Source organism: Euprymna scolopes, chromosome 2 (assembly GCF_053919585.1).
Source record: "Euprymna scolopes isolate OS-2025 chromosome 2, ASM5391958v1, whole genome shotgun sequence".
Classification (NCBI taxonomy): domain Eukaryota; kingdom Metazoa; phylum Mollusca; class Cephalopoda; order Sepiida; family Sepiolidae; genus Euprymna; species Euprymna scolopes.
The window spans coordinates 197,514,199-197,536,091 of NC_136483.1; the positions used below are offsets into that span (position 1 = coordinate 197,514,199).

Below are 21,893 nucleotides of genomic sequence, written 5' to 3' on the forward strand. Positions count from 1 at the left end.
TCAAACTTTTAAAAGTCAATGGAAACGCTTTTAAATCTTTAAACACAAAAGAGCGTTATAAGAAAATATCCCCTTAAAAATCGTATTTTAAGAAATTTAAATCGTACGTATAAAACTTTTTGCAGAAAACAATGAAAGTAGCGATTGAAGCAAGAAGCCATCTTAAAACTTCAAACATGTTTATATCTAAATTTATGTTTATATCTAAATCATGCGGAAAAGATTTTCTGAGGAAAACAAATATTTTCTGAATCTATATCTCCTCCATTCTCACAAAATGAAACATGACCTCCGTTCTCTGTCTCAACGAAATAGATATCCCTGTAATCTTGTGCAGTCCCTAATAACACCTCTCCTAAGTAAGCACTGCCTGATTCCAGTAGTAAAGCGAAGTCTACGAAGACTAGAAACAATGTCAAGATTAGCAAAGAGCACATACAAAACCTGATATTCCGAAATAGTCATCCATTTAATATTGGCCAGACTCAACGATTTTTAGTTTCGGTGATCCATCCGAAACCAGTGTGTAAGCATGTATAATTTGGACAAAAGGTGGTTCTTTGGGTAGAATCTCTCTTTAAAATAAAATTCCCAAGGAAACGATAGTGTGTTCAGTCTTCCTGTTAGCATATACATATGATATATATATATATATATATATATATATATATATATATATATATATATATATATATATATATATATATATAATAAAATTTCCAAGGAAACGGGCCCTGTCGGTGGAGCATTAGAATACGCCGACCGCCCCCACCCTGCAGAGGGTAAAAGTCCCTCAATGGAGATCCTGGATATGACCTTAAATTATATCCAGTGGTGAGGCCCCAGCTTGTGGGCTTTGGGGAGTGTGGAGTCACCCTTTAATTACCATTGCCCCCACCAGGTCCACTCTGACCCGGAGTGGTAGTACCTATTAGGGTCTCAACTATGGGTTTAATAGCAACCGAGGTGAAAATAACAAATATATTCTATTAAAAAAATTTTTTCTTCAAAATCTTTGGATTCGGCATTAAATAACCTGAAAAGGGTTGATATGCCGTAAAACAAAAACAACCAACCAACCCAAGGAAACGATGGTGTGTTCAGTCTTCCTGTTAGCATATACATATGATTTCTGCTTGTACTATAACAATAAAGCAACACTTTAATAGTTAATTTAAAATATTTTTTAACTACAATCATGTAAGTGTAAGAAATGAATGGCTTAGTTAATATACAAATGATTCTTACCTAAAATAGAGCAACAGTGATTTTTTTTTTATTGTTTACAATATCAGCGTTCGTTTTTTTTTTTTTATTTAGTGGAAATACTTCTGGACAGGTAATTCGTAGAGTTGTTATTTTTTTACATTAGCGATATAAGATTAATCACCGTTCATTGTACGATTTTTTTAAATGCATAAACACATGAAATATCTTAGCGTGTTTAGGTTCGTAATTTTAGATATTAATCAGCAACCTCAGGAAGAAAAAACATTCGATTGGTTGCACACAGACAAATGGATTCAATGTGATGAATTCAAGACTTTTTATCAAAAACAAACAAAACACAGTCAAGAAATAAAAACAGTAAAGTTCGATGATGGAGGAAAAAGGCGGTCGCCGCTTCTTGTCCCAGATGAAAGGGTGGGGATCAGTTCTGAGAGGGAATCAAAAGTTGTCGAAAGATACATTTGCGCTGATAAAATCCAGTCAATTAATATGCCAGGTTGTGAACAATATGAGTTTTTACTTTAAAGAGAATTCCACAAACCTGCTTCTAATTCGAATCCAACTTGGTCATCCCCCGATGAGAGGCGCAAGAAATGTTTATGTTTTTTCCGTTTCTCGGTGGTGATAAGCGACAGTGTAGCATTTTAAAAATCTCATTCTCTTCAACGCTTTTTACTTTTCGGAGCAAAATACATCCGTCGCTTTCCATTGCCATTCAAACTCCCTTTTTGTCTCTTTCTCTTCTTCTCCGATGCCCCTGATGCCCCTTACGTACCATAATGACCACATAGCATGGCGTCCGGCTTTGATCAATTCTAAAAATACCCTGACCCTAACAACGTCGCGGTCGTTTGGTTTCTTTTGGCTCTTCCATGGACTTTCGTCCACTGCTCAACTTACGTCCACCCTTGGGTCTTATTTTTCTTCCCCTGGCGTTCTCCGGGCCTAGGACCGAGACAACAAGCAATCATAAAAAATTATCAGTCAGCTCATAAGATGTATTGCAATAATATATTGAATTTTCTACGACAATTTTAAAAAGTCTAAATGTTATTGAAAGCACCTCGTATCCCTTCCCACATTCAGTTTTTTTTATTCCTATTGTTTTAATCATGTGGTTCTGTTTTTTTTTTCAGTTATCAACTATTCTTAGCCATACCCAGAACTCCCGATCAGTTAGAAAGATTGAAATTTATGGTCCAAAACACACCTCAAGTAAGAAGAAAATTAACCCAAAATTGTTTTTTCACTTATAACAAATTTTTTTTTTGTATTTTCCGGTTTTCAGGTGTTGCATGTGTCCTTTTCTTTTTTTCCTTTTCTTCTCTTTCTTTTATTTTTGCTGTTCTTTCTTTGTCTTTATTTTCTTTCCTTCCTCTTTTCCTTTCTTTCCTTTTTCCTCTCTTTTTCTTTTTCATCTTTTTCCTCATTTATTTCCCTTTTTATTTTTATTTTCTTATCGTTTGCTTTCTTTGATTTGTTTCTTTATTTTTCTTTTCTTTTCCTTCTCTTCTTTTTTCTTTTTCTGATTTGCTTTTCTTTTTCTTCTCTTTTCTTTATTTTTCCTTTTCTTCCCTTTTCTCCATCTTTTATTACGTTTTCTTTACATTTTTTCTCTTTTTCATTTCGTTTACTCTTTTTGCTTTTCTATTTCTTTTTTTCTTTTCTTTCCTTTTTCAGCGCTGCTTCGTTATAATAGCAAAATTCGAAAGTAATGTAAATGGTATTTACTTAATAGTCATGTCACAGTAATGAACATATCCAAAAAATATGAAAAACGATAAGGTATAAAATTGATTATTAATGAGTTTGAAAGATAATTAATGAAAAGTCAGTTTAGCTAAAACAATAAACCAGAGAGTTCTGACTCGAAAGAGGGGAGGTTATTATTTTCTAGAAAATTTTGAAAATTTGAGGCCAATTGAGCAAAACTCAATTTTCGCTAATTATCTTCAAAAACTGCTTTCATTAATAATTAATTTACTACTTTATTGATTTTCGTATTTTTTGATACGGTCATTAGTAGTATCGTATAGGTTAAAACTCCATACCGCTACTTTTTAGCCAATCTAAGTAATTGTCTCCAGATAGATGGGCTGTCACATAGACTCCTTCCAGTCGGGTGACTGAGCAGTGCAGGGTCAGGTGTTTATGTCCTCGTTTGCTTCCTTGTATTTTGGTAAGATGGGGGAGTCTATTTGTCTCAACCTGCGTTTGTTGACTGCAATCTTGTAGTGTCTTGTTCTGATCTCGTTTAAATCTGCCCACTGCTTCCTACTATTTGTAGCAAAACCTGGGAGGCACAAAGTTGGACCTTTAGTGATGTCTCTTCCTTTGGAAATATTGTTTCTCCATTCCTTCCATGTCTCAACTGAGTTGACATTTTTTTATTTTGATTTGTAGAAGGGCTTTCGGGACTTGAGTCTGGAAGCATCTGGGGAATCTTTTAAAATTTGTCAGATTGTGAAGTCATTGGTGTCTTCCTTGACGCTTTCATCTCATTTTGAAGTTGCCTCCTTATGTGGGGTAGTGCGATTGAGCTTGCTACTGGTAGCCATTGTGTTGGTGTTGACTTCAAACACATAGTTTTAAAAGTAAGAGTGATCCACCCAACTGATCCGACGGAAATTACAATTAATTTTGATTGATTAATTCTGCCACAACGGCATATGGTCATTACTACGACATGACAATTTAGTAGCTATCATCTGTTTTACTTGAAATTCATTATTTCGGTTTTTGATTTTCGATTTTCGCTATTATAGTGAAAAGGTGCATTTTCCTTTTCTTTCCCTTTCTTCTTAGTTTAAACTTGACTTTCTCTAATCACGCGTGAGTGTGTGCCTCAGATAGGCTCGACCATCGCTGAGCGAATTAACAAGAATTATCAACAAATAACATTCAGATTGCAATGAATCATTCCTGTTTATCGAAGACAAAAAAGTCTATTTAAAGGAAATTGTACCGTCGCGTAAAAATGTTTTCGGAAAATTCCGGTTTTATTAACCAAATTTCAGTCTCTGTCCAATCGCCGCAATCTTGCATTCTACAGACTTGTTTTACAAGTACTTCAATGAAATGTGCCCCAAAGAACTTGTTGCACGTGTGCCCACTCGAATTAAATACCCTCACCAACCTGAACAAGCAGCAAAATCACACCCTCTCATCCTAGATATTACCAGATGCCGGAAGGTTTCTACTCTAAAAGTAAATGTTGTGTTTACTCTCGGCAATCGCGTGACTCTCGCTTCCTTTATTTTGTCCTTTAGTTCTCACATTCCAGGAGCGATGTTTCTGACAGAGGAAAGAATTTATGTTTTCTGGTTTAGAATCTATTCACTCTAACATTTATCATTTGGCAAATTCTTGAGTTTTGAAGTAGTATTTTTTTTGCTTCTTACATCGTAGCTTTAAGAACTATATGGGGAAATTTCCATAAAAACATCCCCAATCGTACCAAAATGTGAACACGAGTGTCGGAGTACAACTCCCCCACTAAGGTTGCCCCTATAAATCTGGACCCTAACACATAGTATTCCTTTGCGTCTCAATGGAATAATTGTTGTTTAGGGTTGTATATAAGCAAAAATATATAGAGGGATTTTACTGCTGAGTAAGAACCTGCTGAATTTCACAAAAATACATGGAAATATTCTAAGTACTTTAATGAAACTCGACGAACTCGTAGAACTAATACCTCCCCAACTAACGACACAATGTCACAGATGGGTTGAGAGCAAAATATTGCATGATAAATTGATTTATATTTGAAAGCCTTCTATTCTAATACTTTCTACCTTCGAACTGTTAGAATTAGGAATTCCGTCCCGGTTTCCTGTTTCATTAAGTGTACTAACATGCGGAAATTTAAATGTAATGTGAACAGGCATATCTCAACTCTCTACATAGTGTTCCTGTGAACATCGTTCTAATTAGTAGCCCCTTACGTCAGAAGTTGCAACATACCATTTGAGCGTGAATAAAATTTAACAAAAACAAGTAAATGAAACTCTAAAAACTTCGAAATTCATTACATGAATGTAATATGCATGGATACTGTATAATTACATATTTATATGCTGTAAGAAAAACGTAGTTAAGTTGTTTATTAACTATGAAGTAAAATTTACGTTTCCTTTATTTCATTTTCTATCTTATGGTTTATGTTGGGCAAATCAAAAAAGAGAATGTCGTTATTGAACCAAGGGACAATATCAAATGAAATAATAACAAACGCTATGAATAAAAAATATATTATTTTCTAGCGGACAACTTGTTAAGACAAAACAAAATAAAGAATCCTATATTCAGGTATTTTACCTGTAAGTAAAAATTGATTACTCAATCCATTCTGGTCGGCGACGCGCACGTTTACGTGTGTGTAAATAGAATAAGCATGTAGATTATATATATATATATATATATATATATATGTATATATATATATATATATATATATATATATATATATATATATATTGCTCAAAGGCAGTATGCATACCGGAGATTTGTCCTACATAAATGCAGTAAAAAGAGACAAAAGTTTATTAAAGCTAGAAGTAATTGTAAGAATGAAAAGCGACAGCTAAGTGAGAATATACCGAAGCCATCAGAAAACGCATTGAAGCGCAGAAATTAGGAACTCGTCATTTCTGGAAAATATGGAACAGTGTAATAAATAATGAGCATGATTGCCAGTCGATTTGGCTTCATTCCACATTGGACCCAGCAAATCAATTCCTCCCTGATTTCCCTTTGCGAAAAGGCACCACATTAGATGATAATTCCTTCTCAAGTGCATATCATAAAAAACCTACACACCTCAAAAGTATGGACCCAATCGCATGCCCGCTGTACTATTAAGAAAATGCTCTGCTGAGGTTGCTCCAGTTTTCTCCAATGCCTTAACGAATCTTGCTTTCCTGACTACTGGAAAACTTTCTGTGGTACCAGTTTACAAGAATTCTGGTAAAAGAACTGAACCATTGAATTATCGCCCTATTATTCTCCTCCCTCTTTTAGCCAAAATATTGGAGTCCATAATTAATCAAGCTCTAGTTCATCACCTTAAAGTTGCTAAACTTCTGTACGACCAACAATTAGGATTTAGGCAAGCCTGTTCCACTGCAGATATCCTAACTGTAATCTCTGAATTAATATGCCATAGGCTGGACAAAGCAGGAGAAGGTAGGACAGTAACCCTAGATATATCTAAGGCTTTTGACAGGGTATGGCACGATGGTTTTCTCATGAAAATCAGATCATATGGTATTACTGGTCGATTACTTAACATAATTAAATCCTTCTTTAAAAAGAGAAGAATCCAGGTTTTTCTCGATTGTTGTACATCAAAACAATATGCGGGGTATCTCAGGAGTAGATTCCTGTGCCTTTATTATTCCTGATATGAATACATGACCTTCCTGATAAAAGTGTCTCTGCGATGGGTATATTTGCTGACGACACCACGTCCTATAACAGGCACGTGGGGAAAACAAATGAAAACATATCTAAGGAAATTGCAGAATCACTAGAGGAAGACCTCCAATCTGTAGTAGAATGGGAACAAAAATGGATGGTAACATTCAATGCTGCCAAGACTAAGCTTCTTTCTTTTAATAATTACAAAAAGCCTTCTCAATCCCTAATAGCTATGGCTAATGATACATTACCCGGAAGTACTTCGTTCAAAATCCTCGACGACGTTCACAGGGAACATGAGTTGGAACAGATACATCGAGGACATTACCGCCGCTGCGAAGAAAGTGAAATCTCTTTACCATGCCAGACAGTTACTTATGCCTGAAAGTATCTTGTATCTCTACAAGGCAACAATTCGCCCATGTATGGAGCATTGTTATCGTATTTGGGCTGGTGCACCTGCTACTAATCCCTCACTCCTGGAGAGTGTTCACTAACATAATTGGTCCGAGATGTTCACTAACATAATTGGTCCGAGACCATCAGCTAGGCTTCAGCCTCTGTCCCATCGATGAAATGTTATACCCCTCTGCCTTCTCCCTGTTCTACAAGTATTTTAATCATAAATACTCCGACGAACTACAAGGCCTCGAGGTAATACTCCTCACAAACTCGACAAGCAAGTCCCACCCCTATATAGTAGAGATCACCAGATGCCAGAAAGCCTTCTATACTAATAGTTTCCTACCCAGAACTTCTAAACTTTGGAATTCACTTCCGGGTTTCTATTTCCCCAACTGTACTGACATACAAAAATTAAAGTGTAATGTAAACAGTCATCTTGCTGCTAAACTCCCTAAATAGTGTCCCTGCAGTTATGACCCAGATAGTATCTCCCCACATCGAAATAGTGCTGCGCCTTCTTTGGGGCAAAATAGTATGAATTGTAGGAATTTACTTTTTACCATTTTGTATTCAACGTTCTGAAAAGAAGATATTAAAAAAAAAACGATTGCAATATATATATCATTTTTTTTACACACACACACACACACATACACACACACACACATATATATATATATATATATATATATATATATATATATATATATATATATATATATCAGCGTGACTGTTCTGCGTGAGGGGTTATTACTAACTGCTAGTCGAGTATATTCAATTAAATCTGTGTATATGTTGGCGGTGTGTTTAGTAGTCTGTGAAAGTCTCTCGTTGTGTCCGTCCAAAACCTTCAACCGGGGACCAAAGTTGGCACATACCTACGCACGTCGAATATGAAATAAAAATACCGTAAAAAAGAAAGAAAAATAAACGCATGTGTTTGGGATTTTATAGTACGCGAAAGATTTTGCCACATGTTATATTCACTTCTCTAGAAACTGCTGATTAGAGATTTTGTCCAATTGAATACGTTAGAACAAGATTCACTATTTAAACACCGTTATTTTTTTTTGTATTTTCTAGGTTGACATTTGGATCGAACCGTCGTACGTAAATCACAAAGTGGAATTCATTGTATCTCCATCGTATGTTCAGAAAATGAAGTTTCAATTAAGTTCATTTGAATTTGAATATTTAATCTTAAACAAAAACATTCAAGAGTAAGTAACAAACATCGCCGATCGATTCCAATTATATTTACACTATTTAACGTTTAACATTAGCATTTTACAGGCAACGTACCAATGTGGGAACATATGAAATATTGAACAACTTGGTCAATTCTTAGAAATTTCGTGACGGACATCTTTTTTTCATAACTGATTTTTGAATACTCTTTTTCATCCCCTAAAATATATATTGCTACTTGAAAGGTAAGGTGCTACGATTTGGGATCCTCTCTAACAAGCTTTGACAAGCTTCTGGGTTTGACCTTTACTCCTGATATGAAATGGAACACGTACATCAGGTCTGTTGCCAAGGACGCTGGGAAAATGGTGGGATCTTTCTACCGCTCCAGAAGATATCTCACTACTGATGCAATTCTCTATCTGTATAAAAGCCAAGTACGTCCAAGGATGGAGTACTGTTGCCATATCTGGGCAAGAGCTGCTAAAAACAGCCTATCCTGCCTTGACAGAGTACAAAATAGACTTCGTGGTTTAGTGGGGTATGCCCTTTTCTCTTCCCTTTAACCTCTCTCCCACAGAAGAGACGTTACGAGCCTCTCTTTGTTTTATCGTTATTTCTATGGCAAGTGCTCGTCTGAGCTCCAATCTCTGGTCTCCTCTCGCAAATCTTTCACGAGAAACACCCGTCTGGCTGAAACTACTGTCAATAATTTCCCCCACTCTTTATCTGTGCCTAAATCCAAACGTAGATTCCATTAGCAGAGCTTCTTTCTCAGAAGTGCACGACTATGGAACTCTCTGCCGCTTGCCTGTTTCCCACCTGACTACAACCTGGACGTCTTCAAGTCCAACATAAACAAATTCCTGACAAACCGCCCTCTTAAGTAAGACACTCTATCAAATCTCCAATACTAATGATTACTACAATACTATCTCATTGATTACTGTACACACAATAACCCTTATCCCTTAGTGGCATCCGGGGCTTGATAAGTGGTGACCCCCATGTAAAAAAAAAAAATGGGGTTAGCAAATCTCTAGACGGGTTAGGCTTCTTTTCTTGGGCTCTTGACATATCAAAGGTGTTTGATAGGATATTGCAGAAAGGTTTATTTCACAAGATCTTCAGCAATAGTACAGCTGGAAATGTCTTTTCAATTATTAAAATATTTCTCTCTCATTGGTTCATAAGAATAGTAGTTGATGGGCAAAAATCAGAAGCTCACAGTATTAATGCTGGAGACCCTCAGGGCTCCATCCTAGGCCCAACTCTCTTCCTGATTTACATCAATGATCTTCCAAATCGCATCCTTAAATCGTTCGTTGACATTTATGCTGACGAGACTACCATCTGTTGCAGCACATCTAAGACTCTAAACAACCAAGTTCTCTCCGATTCTCTCCTCTGATCTTGAACTTGTGGTACAATGGGGAAAAAGGTGGTTGGTTACTTTTAATGCATCTAAAACCAAGCTTTTATCTTTCCATCATCCACGCTCTGATCCCATCTGGCATCAATTAAAATTAATTGCTCTTGTCTTGAGGAGTCTCCATGTTTTGACAAACTTCTGGTTTTGACCTTTACTCCTGGTCTGAAATAGAACACGTATATCAAATCTGTTTCCAAGATCGCTGGAAAAGGTGTGGGATCCTTTTATTGATCCAGTAGAGACCGTACTGCTGATGCAATTCTCTACCTATATAAGAGCCAGGTATGTCCAAAGATGGAGAATTGTTACCACATCTGAGCAGGAAGTGCTAGAAAGACTATTTTGAACACTGTCAAAGCAACATGCTTTGACAGTGTTCAAAATAGACTTTGTAACCTAGTAAGGGATGGTCTTTCCTCTTCCCTGCAACCTCTTTCTTACAGAAGAGACGTTGCGAGTCTGTCTCTGCTTTATCGTTATTTTCATGCCAAATGCTCGTCTGAGCTCCAATCTATGCCCCCCCCTCGCCAAACTTTCACGAGAAACACTCGTTTAGCTGAAAACACTATCAATAATTTCACCCACTCTTTATCTGTGTCTAAACCTAAACGTAGATTCCATGAACAAAGCTTCTTTCTTAGAACTGCACGTCTGTGGAACTGTCTTCCGTTTGCCTGTTTTCAAGCTGGCTACAATTTGATTATCTTCAAGTCCGATGTAAACAAGTTCTTGATGAGCCGTTCCCCTTAAGTAATCCAATTTACCAAATTTACACTAACAATTACTATGATATTGCCCCGATATATTCTCTCTGATATGTTGTCTCAATATGAACCGATTATTTAACAATGTCTTGATGAGCAACTTCTGATCAATTCTGTAAAGAGAGACCTTAGACACTCGAGGACATTGACTAGAAAGCATTCAAGTTCTCTCCAATATAGTTTTAATATGATTCCTTATAGCAGTAATCGTTTTCTATCGATTTTCCGTTTCCAGCGCTATTGATGAAGAAAACAAAGACACGCACCAGAGAGGCAGTCACTACACTGGGCTTTGGTCCAAATCGGTTACAGATAAATACGCCACTTATGAAGAGGTAAGACAAGCAACTCCAATGAACAAATATTTCGTATATTAGAAAAGAGCATTAGAGTGTAACAAATAAAAAGTTATATACCTATACAGTTGAGTTTTTTGTAGCACTGTCATTGATATTAAAAGCCTACTTTTTTCATTTTCAATTATTAAAATGAATTTCTTAATATACTTAGTCATAGATATGCGAGCAATTTTATGAAGGTTAACTTATTTGTAGATTCCTTTGCAAAACGAACGTCCATTAATTATATTTTTTATGGCTTCTTATTAGGTGATTCGTTCCATTTAACTATTACGCTAAATTTCTATCTATACATATTTTCTGAATTGGGCATATTTGTGTAGCATTTAGTTTTAGCGTACACACGTGTACATACAAATACACACACACATACGTATCATATATTAGCAGGTAGTGTGACTATATTGAGTTTATGCGTGGCATCTGCGTTTATTCTAGACGGGAAAAGAGTTTCTATTTTATAAATTATAGTGACATATACAGATTTCTATTATCATTTTACCTCCTTTGCATACAACTGAATTGAACTAAATATAGCTTACATTAAGGCTATTTACGCGTAGCAGCAATTTTTTAAAATTAATAATGGTCAGTGAATTTATCTAGAATTGAATCAATTACATGAAAATTTGTAACTTCATACAAATAGAAATGTGTATTCTAAATGCCATATCCTAGATCTGAGTCACTTGTTTCTTTTCGCACATTGTTTTTGTTCTTCATCGTGTTGGCTTCTTTTCAATACCTAAACATTTGTTTTCTTTCTCCATAACACATTTATGGACACCTCTTTGTACGCGACTTGTTGAACTCCTTATTTATATTTGACATCTATATCTACATTACATCATTAAATTGAGGTAGTGCTGTATAAAACAATCATATTTTATACAGGTCATCTGTAATTTTAATCAAATGGATATATTTTTTTGTAAATTGCTCCAGACAAGGCGTAAAGCCACTTAATACAAGGAGCTTACAAGAATGAAAGGTATTTACTGCATATATAGGAACTGACTATTGACGTGAAAAGACCAATGTTAGAAGTAGAGGAAAAACAGTCAGCAGCGATTTTTGGAGCGAATCTACTTGAATATGAAGCTGTATTACATATGACATAAACAGCCATGTGTGAAATGTGTTCAACGTTTAAAATGTTACACAAAGAAACAATTGTACGACTTGTTTTGATCGGACTATTGTTCTCATTTTGGGTGCTGTTTGTGCAGCGTTTCGGCCAGTGTAGCCTTCGACCTTCGTCAGGCATGCCCGTCGCCATCTTGAAAAAAGAAGGAGAAAAGTTACTGGCTCCGTAGGTGGTTTCGTATTCTTGAACAAATAACATTCAAGATGAGAACAATAGTCACAATTAATATAAACAATCAGCCCTCATCGCAAAAATTCATAACTGTAAAAAAAATTCTTTTTTTGGATCATATAAAGAAAAAATGTTCCGCACTTTTTTTTTCTAAATTGTTTCTTCTCTTTTAATATTTCTTTTAATCGATGATAAGTGTTCTCCATGGACGTTTTTTTTTTCAGATCATAGATTTGCTAAAATATTACCAAAGCCATTACAACCATGTCCTCCTGGATTTGGTAGGCAAGTCTTGGGAAAATAGAGATATTATGGCTATTAAGGTAAGTTGCTTTACTTATAGAAGCGCAATTAAAGACAGTTGCTTATGTGTCTGTATGTTTGTATGTCCAACAAAAAGCCAAAATCTACAAAACAAATACCTATAAAGTTCTAATTTTTTTTATCACGTTCATTCCTATCACCACTTGGACGTAAGGGGTTACTATTTGGGACAATGCCTAGGAAAGATTAACAGGATATTGGTTTATATTACAGTTAAACCTGCATATTAGTACAACCTGGGAAGCAGGCAGCAGGAAGGGAATTCCAAAGTCTAGCTGTTTGAAGGAAGAAACTATTAGAATAGAAAGCTTTCTGGAATTTAGGGACCTCAACAGTGAACGGGTGAGATTTTATTGTTAAGCAGGTTTGTCCGGGATATGTACGTCGAAGGAGCATAAATGCAACGAGTTCATCAGAGCGCATTTCATAAAAATATTTGTAAAACAGACACAGAGACGCAACATTGAGGCTATGGGACAGGGTTTGGAGGTTAGTTGACAAAGTGGAACCTATTAGATTGACAACTCTTTTCTGAACCCTATTTAAGAAGGAGAGGCTGGTAGCAGATGCGCCAACCCAAATGTGGCAACAAATTCTTCATACATGGGCGAATGGTGGTCTTGTAGAGGTACAGGACACTTTCAAGTGTGAGCACTCCTTAAGAACGATAAGGGAAACCACCTTCTTTGCAGCAGCCTTCGCAATGTCCTCAATGTATTTGTTCCAGTTCATATTGCCCGCAGATGTTTGACCGAGGAGGTTGAAGGATGAATTCTCAGGTAGGGTGTTATTTGACATTTATATCGGCAATTGGAGAGGCTTACTGTAATTGTTAATAGTATTAAATGTCACCATCTATTTGCGGCCCCAGTCAACTACGGTCTGGAGGTCATTTCTAACGATTAGGTAAAAATATGAATAAAACAAATTAAAAAATATCAACCAAAACACAAGGGAATATCATTTCTAAAATATTTATAACAAAAAGTTTAACATGTAATCAGATTCATTAACCAATCGTATGTTCTCAAAACGTAATGTACGAAACTAACAACTCTTGATAAATCCAGTCTTGTTATTAAAACACGTTTTATTTTCCTAAACATATATTCTAACATCCTATTAAAATATGCTAATTTTTAATTTTTATATAAATATCTTTTTATATATGTATTATCTTAGCTATTGGTAAGTGATAAAAAGAAAAATATATATTAATTAAAATCACATTTTCCAAAATTAACCCCCGCTAAATTAAAGCAATACATCAAGCAGATAACTCGAAAATGACTATACCATTTCAAGTTCAAAATTATAATAATCAACTTCAAAATGAACTCATTTTTAAGTAAAAAAATAATCAACTTCAAAATGAGAAATAATCAACGTCAAATTGAGAATGAATATAATATCTAATATTTAGTCTTTTATTTTTGTTTCAAAGGGATACAAAATAATATAAACGTTCCAAAGAAATTTATTTAAAATTTAATATCATCGAAGTTAATGACAAAAGGGAGTAATCTCTATATGTCCAAGATGAAGTTAGTTCAAGTCTCAGGGGAAATATTATTAATAGGCGAAATTCGTTAGTTTAAAAAAAAAATCTCAATTTGAATTTGATTAATCCATTTTGATGTTGATTGTTTCGTTTAGAAATTGATTGATCCAGTTGATTAAGTTTTCATTTGAAACTAAGTCCATTTTGAGTTGATTATTATCAATTTAAACTTGAAATGGTAGCGTTTGTTTAATATGTTTTATTTGTTTAATTTTATTTGTTTAACTAAAACTTAAATACGAAACTTCTTACATGGATCTAACTATTTCCCATTTTCAAACATGGCAGCTTATACAGCAGGAGGAAGGCGGAGATTAGACCAACTAAAATGTTCTGCAAATAACACTCAAGATTGGAGAACAGAAATCCAAAAAATCCAAATAATAAGCATAATTGTTTCTCATCTACAAAATCCAGAACTGTAACGACCTATAAAGTTGGTATATTCGCTTCAATAGTTTCTGGAGGAATTTTGTACAATTTTTCGGCTAAAACCATCTCTAGCTTTTTAAATGAAGGAAACAAATATCGTCTTCTTATTGTATATCTAAAATACACCACAAATGTTTAAAAAATATTTAGCTCTGGGTATTGTGGTGACCAGATTAGATGTTCTACTTCAACTGAATATTCTTTGTGACATTCGGTTACAATTTTGCCGGGTAAATAGGGGCATTATCATGCTGGAAGATGGCACTTCTTCCTGGAAACTGATCAACTTTATCACCCAAAATTTAAAAATAACGCTGGCAATGATTCTTTGAAACAGGGAAACTATAATATTAGCGGAATTTTCAAGATATAGCACCCCAAATCATTACCGATAGACTTCCATGTTTCATAGTCGGAAGAAAGTAGTCTGGCTTGGTTGCTTCTTTAGCTGTCTCCAAACATCCATATGTCTACAGGTTGAGAATGAAGTAAAGGATGTGTCATCGGAGCTAATGACATTCTTCCACTTTTGGGGGGCCTATTGTTGGCATTTCTACGTCAATCTAAAGAGTTTTTTTAACATTTACGTTTCAAGAAGTGATTTTCTAATAATAGCCCTTCTATGAAATCTAAATTTGTGAAGTTTTTGTTGAAGCGATATTTTGCAGGTGATTGCTAAGTTTTTTCGTGTCGAGGTTTTGTGCTCTTTCTTCGCAAACCTTACAAAGGCTCTACGATCTATTCTGCTTAGATGATAATATTCCGCATCTTTTTCATTGGCTGTCATCATCTTCAGGACAGTTCTTATCTATACACCAACTATTTCAGTCACTTCTCATACATCATAACAACCCTCATACCAGTTCTTTCGACGAGACAATCTAAGAACAGTAATGAGCCATTACCCCCACCCTCCACATACATATATATCACTCAACATTCCATTTAAAGATTTTGGAGACAGTTCACGTTTGGTTAAGAAGGCCTTCTCTCCGTAAACAGAGGGGATGTCTCTTAGGTCTGAGCGTGATTAATCTCTAGGATCTTCGATAAACATATCATAATGTTGCGTTAGTTTAACCGCTTCCCCCTTTTGTCTACGCATAACGAAACGCAACATGATTTTATTTTGAATGTATATATTTTCCATTTCCCCTTGTTAAATCCTTCGATACAGCTTCGAAAAAGTGAGGGCGAAACCGGTCAGCTGACTCTCGCCCTTATTTTTCTTTATTCTTCTTCTCCCATTTTTATTTATTTTAAAACGCATTTTACTTTTTACTCATAAATGATAAAATTTTTACTTTCAGGATTACAATATCTAAATTTTGTACCCCTCCGAAGAATTATTACACACACACACACACACACACACACACACACACACACACACACACACATACACACACACATATATATATGTATTGAAATAAAACTTTTAAAATTTGTATTCAAATATAAATATAAATGTATATTTCGTTTCTGCATTTATTTCCTATGCGTTAGGAATACAAAAAGTCTTTCGAAAAAACGAAAATGTTTCTTTTAAAAGCACACACGTATGCGTGTGTGTGTGTGTGTGTGTGTGTGTGAGTAAAAACTTATATATACGGGGAACCATAAGAATTAAGAAAAATTCTTTAAATAAAGACTTGTCAGGATAATAAAAAGCTCAACATATAAAATGGAGTTTAGATACAAAAAAAAAAGAAATATAAAAAATCGACAATACAAAAATATATACCAATGCATATAAATTTAATCATCCATTCAATAAGGAAATAACATCATCAGAGATAAGGGATGTAGATGATCTTTATATCTAGGCATTTCGAAGCCTAATGCTTCTCATCAGAAGAGGAGAAAGATTGTTAGGTAACAGATAAGAAATGTGACGTCTAGCCATAGGCATAATCATGTTGACACGCCGATTCTGATCATATCGGCGAAGCTAAACAACGTTGACCTTGGCTAGTACCAGATGGGTGACCGTTTGGGAATCCTATGTGCTGTTCTTGCTCTCCGCTTATCTCGGTATTGGTTCCGATCGTCATGAACCTCCACTTGGCACTGGTATTTAATAATACCGACCCAGGAGATGTGCGGTTGGAGATTGCGCAACTCTTTCCACAAAAAATTTATGCGCAGGCACTCTTACAGTACGTATCCATAGTATGTTAAGACTGAAGGAAGCTACATATATATATATATATATATATATATAGGATTCACTCCAAAACTAATCAAACATTTATCTAGTCTATATAATGAAATTAACGAATGACATTCTACTAATGTATTATTTTTGTTTTTTATTTTTCGTTTGCCTTTCTCTCTCACTTCCAGTTCTCCGTAGGTTCCGGCAAAAAGAAGATATTTGTTGAATGTGGAACGCACAGTCGTGAATGGATTAGTATTGCTTCATGCCTCAAAATCATCAAGTGGGTAAGCCTAACTATCAATGCAAAACTATCATTATTTCTCATCTTCTGTTCCTTTATCTGGAAAGTACGTGATTGGACTAATAGAGACCGCTGCGGCCTATGAGTTCAGCTATGCCGGTTTCAAATCCAATCAAAACTATTGTGGTAATTTACGCTCTAATATTGATGGAAGAAATATGAATCCGTAATTCACCCTCCAGCTATAAGTAAAATAGAAACTTGAGGCACATAGCATGAGAGAGGAAAGATTTTTTTCGTTGTGGTAGCAAGTCGAGTTCTTGTTGTAAATGTCTTACAAGTAGAAAGTAAAGACTGTAGCTCACTTGAGTATCTTCCATAGACATAAATGTAGCAATGTCTATTAGGAGAGAGAGGAGAGAAATCAGTTCAAGTAGATTGAATAAACAATGGTGCAGTCTCAATAATGTTAAATTTTAAACAAAAATAAAAGAACCTGAAAATAGTCATGCGAAATATCTATGACGCAACTGTAGTCGAAAATATTAGTTCGAAGCGTCAGATTTTTTGATGCTGTGGATGTTAAGTTTGTCTGTGTCCATCCATTAATCGTAAGCTAAGAAGAATGAAAATGTGGACACAATTCAGAAGTTTTTCCATCAAAACAAATCAGATAAAATTAAACTGAAAAATAATTCTTCATCTTTTTATCTTTTCGAAAGCAAAAATATATCAAATAGATTTAGATATCAATACATTATGTTACTGGTTTTGTTTGATCTGTCGGTTTGGTTTGGTTTGTCGGATTCTTTTGGTTTAGTTTGTCGGTTTGGTTTATTGTTTTTGTTCGGTTTATCCGTGAGTTTAGTTTGGTTTGCTCTGTAGGTTTGATTTGGTTTGGTTTATCGAGTCGGTCTGGTCAGTCGGTTTGGTTCGGTTTGGTTTGGTTTCGTTTTGTTTGGTTTGATCTAGTCTGTCGGTTTTACGCAAAACAAGTTAGTTTGAGGGTGGTTAATATTGAAACAAAACAGCTATTGTGAAACGTTCATTGTTTACAATTAATTTGACATAAATTACTTTCTTCTATTGCCATATTTTGGTTTCATATCTCCTCAAAACCGTCTTAGTACTTAAATAATCCCAATGATTCGATGGGATTTGAAGTCAGCATCGCCGATTCTATATGGCATAAGGGTATTTATTAGGCCAGTCACGCACCTCTTCTTGCCATTGTTTGTCAGTTCCTGAAAGCAGTCGAGTTTATTCTATTACAGATGGCGACCAAGTTCAGGAGAGATTCAGGTGTTACTAACATGTTGCAACTTTATGAATGGATCTTTGTCCCCGTTGTCAACCCCGATGGATACAATTACACACAAGAAACCGTAAGGAAATTCCCTTTTCTTCTTTGTTTCTACTTATTATTGTTAACGCACATCTGCAGGCGTTCACTGCAGAGGTTATAATCGTCCGCTCATTGTGCTGGTTCAAAGTTTTGACTCGATTCTTACACCAGTCGCAAAGTCAATGTGGCCCAATCTGTGCAGTATTAGAAGAATTCTCCCTGCAAATAGAATCACAATTCCAATGTAAAACAAGTAACTAAGGTTTTAATTGTGTTCGTTTTATGTTACATACTAATAACATGAACTAAAAAATATGATATATATATATATATATATATATATATATATATATATATTTTCTAAACAGTTAACTTCTGGTAAGTAAAAAAAAATGCTCGAGCTGTGGTCGAAACCAACACCCAAAGACATGGAATCAAGTACCATAACCATTAGACTAACTTGTCACGATCTTTAAAATTTGTTTTTAAACATACTTATAGTTAACACAAGGAAGCTATCATGTGAACGATTCGCGCATGCACAGTCGCGTATATACCAAATTTCAAGTCTGTAAATCCAAAATTCGTTGAGTATATAGGTTAAGAGTTATCCTCACAATCACATTCTCATTTTTATAGATATTTATATTATAGTAATATATATATATATATGGTTAGGATAGGGAACCTTCTCTCCTTACCTATCTACCTAATATATGAGTTTATGCAAGAGCGGTTTTTAGTGAGTTGACTGCAGTTAAGGCCAGTTCCCAAAACGCCTCTAGCTGCGTCTAAATTACGCCGACTTCGAGATTCTATTACCGAATCGTTTCCCGGGGAGAATTACTTGGTTGAGGAACGTCCTGGAAACGCAATCAGCTCCACAGGAGAATAAACGATATCAAACGATAGGCACATGGAAACAGCAACACAACGGGTCGATATGTTGTCGGCTATAACCGACTGGCATAGGTTGCTTCTCTAGTCTTCATTGCGTCGTCACAGGTAGCATTTCCGTCGTCAACAAGGACCGCATAGTGAAATTTAACGCTTTGATAGAAACAGCGAACAAATGCATTTTTATAAAAAATTATATCATTTATTTTACATTTAACACTGGCAGAGCATATTTTTATAAAAACCAGTTGAAACCAGACGCATGTAGCTAAAACTACTATATCGCGTCCGCCAACCCCAGAATCCAAGCTTCAACTGTTTAAAAAAAAAACAATAGAATTATATTTAATCTTCTCTTTCTTCATTGAAAAAGAGAGAAGGGGGGGGAGAAATAGAGAGAGAGAGAGAGAGAGAGAGAGACATAAAAAGAGAGAAAGATATATTGATATAGTTTGAACATTGTTTTGTTGTCGTATGCCTCGATGATGAGTTCTCCGGGTGTGACCTTTCGTTTTCTAGGATCTCAAATCGTTTTGACTTTGTTTGTAAACGACTGTCAGTCAAACCCAGCCGACATGCTCTAACATTCCCAAACTCATAAAGCCCCTTCTAAATATATCTGCACCTCACAAGGACAGACAAGTTAGGCACACGGTTCATTAATGTAGAAGTCCTCAGCTCCCCTAAAATAGGCGTTCTCCATTGTGCTGTTAATATCTTCCGCTCGCAAGCTGAATAACATTTTTGTTACATATTGTATTTTGCATTAAAAAAAAAACGAAGAATAATTTTGTATGCGGCGAAAAAAATCCTTACTGCTGATACGATTACTGCACTAACATCCCTACATCCACCTCTTTCAACTGTTCGTGATAACATAGAAAAACAAGTGAATCAAGCACAGTTAATGAGGCATGAAAAAAAAAATGACAAAGTTCACCATTTTGCCCCAAAAGTTCCCACAGGATGTCAAATCCTGGTGAAAATGAACAAACGGTGCAGTTTGATGTAAATTTGAGTTCTGCACCATGCAAAAATACAAATGACTAAGTCTATCTTCCCCCCCCCCATTTAGCCCCCAAAGTCACCAAGGCTTTCACATATTTAAATTTGCGTTCAGCACCATGCTAAACTGCTAAATAGACATATAGAGAAAACTTTTGACAACTATGGTAAAATAATCCCAAAATGGAGTGTTTTTATTAGCCCTAATAGAACCCCTAGGGCACACCCAAGAGTTATCGCGAAGTATAGACAAACAAAATTATATAGAAATCAGTTACAACTTTTCAGAAAGTTTTATAAAAATCCAAAGCATCATTTTTTTTTTAAAAGCACAAAAGTGTAAATTTTAGCCATTTGATCCGAAAGGCACCCCTAGGGATGCGGGAAACCGGAGTTTTCCACGGGAAATCTGTTGTTACCTTTTTACTTATATCATGTTAAATGTTTGTGCAAATTTTTCAAAACTTCCAAGGCATAGTTATTGAGAAAAGTGCGAACAGACGAACGGACGAACGGACATGGGTGAATTTATAGGCCCACCCTCTTTTTGTCGGGGGACCAAAAAAGAAGAAATTCACGTTATTTTAGCGACGTTTACGATGTATGAGAATTAAAAGACACCTGTTGAACTGTGGACTCTCAAGTGATATAGTTTCAACTCCCTATACAATCGTTTTGCGCAGTGGTATTTTATGAGTATTAAGCACTATCGGTCGCAGATGATGCGGCATACTTCGACTGTGAACTCTGAAGTGATTTGATTTCAACTATCTATACTTTTACAGTGCTATTTTATTAGAACTTTGTAGTTACATAGTTTCTGTCTCCCTGGATTGGCGGACTTTTCTTATTGAAACAGAATAACCCTCGTCAACCCTGTCTCCGTGTAGACGATCAAGTCAAACTATCGTGCTGTGAGAGTTATTCTGGGTGACCAGAATCGCTCTTGAACTTTTCGGGACGTTTCGTGATCGAAAGTGTCAACACAAACTCTCGGTTAATATTTACATATAACCTTTTTTGGGTTATAATAATAATGATATGAATTAATAAATAGTTATGAATTTTTATTTTACTTGGGAGGTCACGAATTATTAAGGTTCTGAAGTCACTCTAGGATAAGGGTTTAAAGTGTTAGATAGTGATCAGTCATGGTTGAACTTGTTTTTTGTTTATCATATTAGAAAAGAAGTTCAGTGAGAAAGATTGGGAATATTTCAATTGATGAGTTGCTTTAAATCAGACGACACCAAGAGATTCAAGCAGTATGAAAGTGTGTGTGTGTATGTATGTATGTATGTATGTATGTATGTATGTATGTATGTGTGTGTGTGTGTGTGTGTGTGTGTGTGTGTGTGTGTGTGTGTGTCGCGTTTTGCAAGTGTGAGTATGCATGAGTTAGCAATGCCAGCGGGCACGAAGCCCAATGGAGGGGTGCCGGAGCGGCTGGTTCATGGATTACGTCACTGGTTTATTTGGAGAAAAATCTGTTTTTTTAAGTATTTATAGATGGCTCCTCAAAAAACTGCTTCGAATAAAATTCAGAAAGTTCTGTGATTGGTCCAAATTATATTATTATTATTCAGGATATGTGCAGATGATGTGCGTACAAACGGGTTTATGTATTTTGACTTTAGAGGCCGTGGTGAGAACATGTCCACCCAATGATAGAGTCGTAAGGTTGTTTCACATAAATAAATAATTTTGTTTCTTTTCTAAAATAAGATATATATATATATATATATATATATATATATATATATATATATATATATATATTAGGTTGACATAGTTCTTGTTGAATATTTTT

At 35.3% G+C, this 21,893-nt stretch overlaps 1 protein-coding gene across 2 annotated transcripts in view; it reads left to right on the forward strand.

Annotated features, from left to right (window-relative positions):
* LOC145301394 (zinc carboxypeptidase-like) overlaps window positions 1-21,893 on the forward strand; it is a 64,353-nt gene that overhangs the window by 11,044 nt on the left and 31,416 nt on the right. For both annotated transcript variants that reach the window (XM_080144571.1, XM_080144573.1), the window contains exons 3-8: window positions 2,367-2,445; window positions 8,140-8,276; window positions 10,676-10,775; window positions 12,342-12,440; window positions 16,781-16,879; window positions 18,111-18,221. In XM_080144571.1, coding sequence (XP_080000697.1) covers window positions 2,367-2,445; window positions 8,140-8,276; window positions 10,676-10,775; window positions 12,342-12,440; window positions 16,781-16,879; window positions 18,111-18,221 — 625 coding nt within the window. The remainder of the gene's footprint in view (window positions 1-2,366; window positions 2,446-8,139; window positions 8,277-10,675; window positions 10,776-12,341; window positions 12,441-16,780; window positions 16,880-18,110; window positions 18,222-21,893) is intronic.